Genomic DNA, 7500 nt, shown 5'->3' with positions numbered 1-7500 from the left:
TATAAACCATTTTAGGGAACAAAAAATTTGGAAAACCTTAGGGAACAAAACCAATTTTTTAAAAGGGAACAAGGAACAAGGACCAAGGACCACCCTTGTTTTTAAGAAAAGCGCTTTTACTCAAAATAAATGGAATCCAAAATCACTTATTTTTGTTTCAAATAATTTCCCGCTGGCGCCGAGGGATTGTTATTTCTGCAGTTGACCTCGTGCAGGTATTACTGTACAAAAGGTGTGTGTATCAAAACAAGATGGCGACCAAACACGTCACACTTATTAGAGATTGCGGCGCCCAGAAACTTGAAAGTCAAAGTAAACGATATGGAAATGCCTGTTTTTCTTTAACCTGATGGTGGCGGCCTTTTATTTTGTTACTTTCCCTCGAATATATTTCGATTAATAATGTGCTCTTCTTTTTTTAAGAAAAGGTAAGGATTTGAGCAATTTAATTCAAAATAGCGCCGGAGTTTTCTTAGAAGGTGCGCTACGCGGTTCACGGTATGCGCGCAAAAAATGAATTCCCTCGGGCAACACACGTTTTAAGATCGAGAAATATATATATTTCATTCCCTTTTGTTCGAGCAGCACGCTTTAAGCCGGAACGGCAAATACATATATTGAATTTTGTTTGTTCGGAAAGCACATATTTCAAAACGAGAAATTCATGAAAAATTAGCCGTCATCTTGATTTTATTTCTGAGGCGTATTGCACACCCAGCTCATAACGAAGGACCCCATTTAAACTTTTTTCTGACTGGAATAAATTGGAAACTTGAAATACGATTTTAATTTGTATCTATGTACCGCGGAGCCGGGTAGGCTGAAAATTGTTCGGGTGGCAGGGCATTCTGCAATTAGGCCCCAAAATAAAATGAAATATAAGGATCCACGACATACTTTTGAAAACGCTGAAGTTTGCAAAACAAATTTTAGAGAATCTTCACCCAATCTACCGATTTAGCTGATTCAGTGAATATCGTACTTGAACACTGCTTGAAGAGTCGTGTTTCCAAGAAATGCTTTACAGAGGCTCGCTGGCCGAGAGAACTATCCGTTTGATAATTTGATAACACGATGCATGACATCGTTTTTCGAGGCATACTGCGCTCAATTATTTACAGTTCAATATACAACCTGAGCAACCAAATGCAACAAATCAACCCTTTCCATTAATTGAAAAAAGAATCCCTACCTTGTCTTTGAGATCACCGGAAGACACACCGTGTGTTGCTTAACTTAGCGGTGCTATAAGGGTCCATCAATGTGGGAGGTTGTTGTTGTATTTATTCGAGACAGTTGAGCGCAATCGGTCACGTGTCCACAAAATAGGAAGTTCAATATAGAGGTAAAGTTTACGAGAAGTAGAAGCTTAATATCGAGAATTCGACCATGTGATGCATCGACGCAAAAAGAGCTAGGAAGACCAGTTAATATAGGTTACTTATTGCTGAAAAATCGAATACGGACGATTACGAAATGCTACGACAAGAAAATGTGCCTGTTAGGGATGGTGGAAGGCGAATCGAACTGTAAGTATGAATTCGGTTTGTCACTCCGAGTATGTTGAAACAAAGAAAAATGGCAATAATCCTTTCTGATAGCAGTACCTGCTCTTGTGTGATTGTGCTGCGGTTGGTTGTTTGTTGATGCAATGTTCTACCGTTCGAGTATGCTATCAATGAACATTGGTTGAACCTTGCACATGTTTTTAACAACCGTAACGTATGCAATGGAGACACGGTTTCCTGTCACGCGCACATAAACGACACAACACGTCTTTGCTTGAAAATCTAGAAAAGGGTGAATGTCAAGTATATTGTGGCTGTTGTTGACTCCAAAAAGACTCCCACGACCATTTAATTGCAATTAACGGTCCTCCAAGAAAATCAAGTGGAGAGTTATGATTGACTACACATAGATTACTTCATGGTTGATGAGTGCGTACGATTTTTATTCATGAGTTGTGAAGGATCGCGTAAACGAACGAGTGAGCGAAGCGAACGAGTGAGTTTAACGATCCTTCACAACGAGTGAGTAATAAGTATATAAGTACAGAGATCATAAAGTTAACGAGGTAAGTGTTAATGGTGAGGCTATCAAACCACCGATCGTGAACAAAAGCCCTAAACAAATAGCAAAATATTTTTGAAATAAAAGAAATCTTTACCTTCCATACCTCGCTTGAGCACTTTTAAAACTTTTTAAAATCTTCTGAAGTATTTTTGGGGAGAAAACTAAGCAATAAAAGATCAAAAACTTTGAAAACCATACACCAGTCGACCGCCATGTTTACAAATCTGTGCACAGGCCACCCGCGCCAAAGTTCAACATCATATTAGCCAATCAAAAGGCTGATACGACAATTTTTCACTTGTGAAAATAACGATATAGCCAATCAGAGCGTCGATACGTCGTTTTTCACTATTTTTATCTCGATCCTTTTTGGAGTGTAAATCTCGGTACGTATATAATAAACTCTTTTTCTTAAGACTCTCTTATAAGAGCTGAGATCATCCAAAATTTCAAGAACGTACTAAGAACATATGTTTGTTTAGCATCGAACGCGTTTCCTGGTATTGGATCGGTCGGTTGGGTTGAAAAATAAAAAAAACGTAAAAATAAAACTCAAGAAGTCTCGGAATAGGAGATCTGGTATCCCGGCATCGTAACAACAAGACATGAACCCAAAACTCGATATGGCGAAAACGTTGGTTGATGTTATGGTAGAATTAATTAAGCCAACGTGTTTTGCTCTATGCTGTTACCATGCTCATTTTTCAGAGTAAAAGAATTATTTAAACGTGAAAAATGGTTTAACTACGTCGTTACTTTTTTTTTTTGAAAATGCCAAAAATCGTGTCGGTCGGTCGACGCTAAACGGAGATTAAAAAAGACGAAGGCCTAATCAGGCTGCTAAAAACTGATTACTGTTACTGTTGCAAAAGTACCGTGGGAAAACATTACATCAGTCTCTTTGAGGAGAAAGCCGTGGAGTAAGGACATTGGTTGACGTTTCCACAAAAATTTGTTGATCGTGTTGCTTGCACGACGATATTCTGAACGATGGAATGCACGCTGAAACACTAACAATACACTTACCGAAAGCTTCAGAATTTACATCTTCACTCGCTCTTACAGCAAGCCAATGATCATTTCTCCAGTTTCTTTTATGATGTGTAAGGCTAAAATTTTTGAGTTTTGAAGCAAGCAACCGTGGACAATCTTCCTGTCGGTGTACGTTGGATCAGTGGCTTGATCTGATAGGCATAATACAAGTTGGGAAGCTAAATATTTTGAGCTGGCCAGCCGAAATATAGTACACCACTAAAATCAAATCTACGTTGTATCGGCTCTTGCTCAAAATATTTAGCTTCTAAAATTTTTGTTTCTCGAACACTTTCAACCCCCCACCCCCCTACCCCATTTCTACTCTTTACTGTTTTCTCTTTTCTGTTTCCGTTTAAACTCAAGCATGCGCAATAAGACCGGAACCCACGTTTTCTGGGAAAATGGAGTCCATTATCCCAGAGTCTTTCCGGGCGCTCACCCACTGACCAAAAAGCCCGAGGACTCTGGGTACGAGATTGAGGCTACCCTTCATGAGCTCCTGAGTGCAAAAAGAAGTAATAAAGGACGCATTCTGATTGGTCAATGATCAAACAACATGAGAGATAGCCAATCAAATCATGCGAGCACTGGATGGCGCAATGCCGTTCATTCATATACTCTACTTACTGGTGGCGCTTTTTCTACCGCAAGAAGAAAGCTACTGAAAAAATTTTGATAAAGAACTTGTGTTATCCTTCAAACATTAGTTCTTAAAATCTAAGCTGGTTGCGTGACATAAAAGAATAACAAGATGAGTATTTATTCCACGAATACTTAACGTGTTGAAGATAAGCTCTAAATAATGGTCCGTGTTTACAAAATATTGATCAAATCGCATTTCGTTTTTAATCATGGTGCCTTCACTGTTCTATTGACCGCTAGGGCTTAAGTACAGATTACTATTCACAGGTCACTCATTACAGGTCATTGTTTTACCTCTACTAAAGCAACCCAAAAACCTTCAAATGGTCTAACCTCAGGCCTAATGAGGCTTAAGTTTAGCATTAGCAAAGGTTCTGTAACGAGTGACCTGTGAAAAGTGACCTGCACTTTAGACCCGTCCTCTATTGACCTCAGGTCAGAGGTCCTGACCTGATAATACAATAACAATACCGGTACATACTTAATTGACCACTCCCATGGGGGCTTTTCAGGGCCCATGAAACACAATCAACGAACAACAGAACAACAACAACAACTGTTAGGAATCCCAACTGGCCGGGGGCAAACCAGTTGGCTATTTACAAGTGCAGCCGAGAAATTGAACTAGGGACTACCAGGTACCGGGAGCTCCGGATCTCAAGGCAAGCACCCTAACCACTGGAGCACAATACCTGACCTATATAGAGGACCTGAATAAAGGACCTGACCTAAATAAAGTTATTTTAAACCAAGATTTTCTTTCATTAATTCATATATCCTTCGTCTTTTAGAAGGGCGAAGATTCTTTGGTAATCTCAACATTTCAAAAATTCTTTAGAAAAGCGGTGATAACATTTATCCTTGTTTTTGGTGTGATAAACTGTTAAACTTTAAATTCAATATGGCGACCTCTATCATTAAACCAAATAAGGCGATCGTCTCGAATGTGTCCCACGGAAAGCTGCTGATTCAATGGTTTCACTGTAGCCTCGAAGTTGTACGTCTTCACAACTTGAATCGCGGACTCATATTGGCATTCGCCCGTTATCAAGGAGGCGGGAATTTCAAGCTGAGTGAGGTTAGCGGTGTAATAGCCATTCACTGCGAAGAATTTCTGCAAGGAAAATAACGCTTTCATTTAACACGGGTACAACAGCGTGTCAAGGTTCTACATGTGATCAGGATCGCAAATTTACTGCGTCCAGAGTTCAAGTTACGATGTTTTGGTGTCTGCGAAGTTGACGCCAACGAAAATGTAACTTCGACACCAAACATTCTGCGTATTGTAAACTTTAAGGTAATCACACGATTTCAAATGCAATCTTGGTAATCGAAGTGTTGAAAACGGCGGCCCTTCAAGTACCATCTTTTACCTCGCGCACTATCACTATGGAGCGCAGAAAAAGATTTGCTGAAAGGTTAAAGTAGAGCGGAGAGCTTTAAACTTTAAACATCACCTTTTCAGCATCGTAAAGCATAACCAGAGCGGAATAAACAGGCCAATTTGGCGTCTGAACGAACTCTGTTGTATTTACAGTATCAGTGCTAAACTGAATGAAACCCCACCTGAGGAAGTAAAAAAAAAAAAGACGTGTCCTAAAACGTACATACAGAGTACAGCAGGCGCAGAAAAGATAGAGAGATTTAGCATCGGGTTTACGTGAAACGGCAGACTACTGCATGTTATAAAACTTTGAAAAGTCTCTTGATGTCCCTCTCTTTAAAAGGAAGTCAATGGTACACGTAATGAAATTATTCACATACAACCCGTTTTCTGTTTACATATTCAAATGCGCTTTACAAGAAATCAATCTATGGGTGAGATCACATAAGCGTATACAGGCGCCGCTGGCAACTGCCAACAGTCCATTAGCGACCTCATCCAACCGATGGATGAATGAGATAAGGCTTGAGCACAACACCGGGAACTCCATGTTTTTCTCTTCGCGAAAAGTTTGTGGGTTCATTTACGTCCCACAGGGTTATGAACGTTGAAGGGTTGTGAGACGGGGCCAACGGTTTTTCGGTCCTTATCCGAGAGGACTAGAAAGTCTAACCATTTGCAGATGTAATCACAAAGGCAACACTTTCTCCTCAATTATTTAATGACGACCTCCCGCATGGTAGCCCGATGCTCAAGCAACTGAGCTAACCGGTGGTTGTCATGTGTGCATAACAGGCAGAAAATGAGCTAAAATCAAACAAGTTCCCTTGAATTTTGGTAAAACGCAAATTTTCAGCCTGATGTTTGCCATAAACGCGATGTTAAATCTGCCTAATAGCGGTATCGTAAGGGAACTGGTCAAAACTACTATACTCGAACAGGACCCACCTTTGGGGTAGGGGGGTTCAAAGACACCACCTAACTTCGAACTTATCACATGAACATTACTGGCAACATTTTATTGGGTTTTAAATTTGAGTTGACACAGGACTATTCAGCTAGCAAGTGTCGGCATTACTAGACAAACAAGAAAAGTGAGGTTTGAATCTCACTGTAATTTTTTACTGCTGGATAGAGGTGTGGCTATGCAATATAGACACCATCTTTGACATTAAGCAAGGGGGGTGCAGGCAGACACCACCATCTATTATGTGGTTTGGTGGGTCCTGTTCGAGTGTAGTAGTTTTGACCACTTCCCTAACAAAGCGACGCGCGTGCGAGGAAGTCTCACACGCGCGAAGCTTTCTAACTTCACCGCGCATGCTTTCCGTGCGATTTGTAGAAAACATAGGAAAGGCATGTTGAATTCCATGCACGAGAAATGAAGAGATGTGTGATTATTAACATTATGAACGAGAATGGCACACAACAAGAGGATTAATGAGCAAAAACAACAGATTTTGACTCTACCCAATCAGACATAACACAACTGGGTAGATGCATAGCAAGTTAACACGCACTTGTCACCCCGAACGACTTAGAATAATCACCACGAGATTAGAATAACGCAGAGCTGATGACGATCTGGTGGCGGTGGTCGCCGTCGCCCTTACTAATTTCTTTACCGTCCGAGCTCGATAAACATTGTGGTAGCGAATTGGTAAATGTAGGCGGCGACATGACTATGGGCCGCTATACATCAAAGTTATTCACTGTCACCCCGGACTCCCACCAACCTTTCAGGAAGATGCATGTTAATAGCACCTTGTGACGACCACACCCAATTATCTTCTGGAACGTTTGGCACCTGTAATAGGAACGCAACCGAAATTAGCACGTAAAATCCACAGGCAGTGATTTACCCGTACGAAAGGTGAACTTTGACTTGTAAGACTTCAGAAGGGTCTCAATGCGAATATAATTATCAGCTTAAATGAACGTCACATTCGTGCAAAACGTAGGGATTTTAGACACTGTACAATCCTTTGCGGTCCTATGCGCCAATGAGGGCTATAAGGATCTATGATGATGACAATCCTAGCGCACTAAGTGGAAAGCTTGCTATCGGGCTTGTGTTTGGGTATAATATCTAAGGCCTATGATTTGAAAGGCAAACTCTGTTTTTTACCGCCTTGTAAAACTCTTATGGACAAAGGCAGTGCGAGAATATGTATTCCGTCACGTTTCAATCAGCCTCAATTCTTTTTTTATTTTTGATTATTTTAAATTGCTGATTAGATTCTTTACCTGTATCCAATGCTTCCTCTTTGTTATGCTAGTCCCTGTTTACACATTTATATCTGGGAAATGATCATAGTGTCTTACTAAAGAAACAGTACATAAAGTAAAGTACATACGCTAAAGAC

At 40.4% G+C, this 7500-nt stretch overlaps 1 protein-coding gene across 1 annotated transcript in view; it reads right to left on the bottom strand.

The window, feature by feature from the left end:
- Nucleotides 1-3935: 3935 nt before the first annotated feature.
- Nucleotides 3936-7500, bottom strand: part of LOC137978517 (uncharacterized) — a 10158-nt gene continuing 6593 nt past the window's right edge. The window contains exons 9-11 of the mRNA XM_068825487.1: nucleotides 6871-6941; nucleotides 5208-5316; nucleotides 3936-4864 (exon numbers count right to left, since the gene is read on the bottom strand). Coding sequence (XP_068681588.1) covers nucleotides 4634-4864; nucleotides 5208-5316; nucleotides 6871-6941 — 411 coding nt within the window. The 3' untranslated portion in view covers nucleotides 3936-4633. The remainder of the gene's footprint in view (nucleotides 4865-5207; nucleotides 5317-6870; nucleotides 6942-7500) is intronic.

Source organism: Montipora foliosa, chromosome 12 (genome assembly GCF_036669935.1).
Source record: "Montipora foliosa isolate CH-2021 chromosome 12, ASM3666993v2, whole genome shotgun sequence".
Taxonomy (NCBI): Eukaryota; Metazoa; Cnidaria; class Anthozoa; order Scleractinia; family Acroporidae; genus Montipora; species Montipora foliosa.
This window is presented reverse-complemented; position numbering and strand designations above follow the sequence as displayed.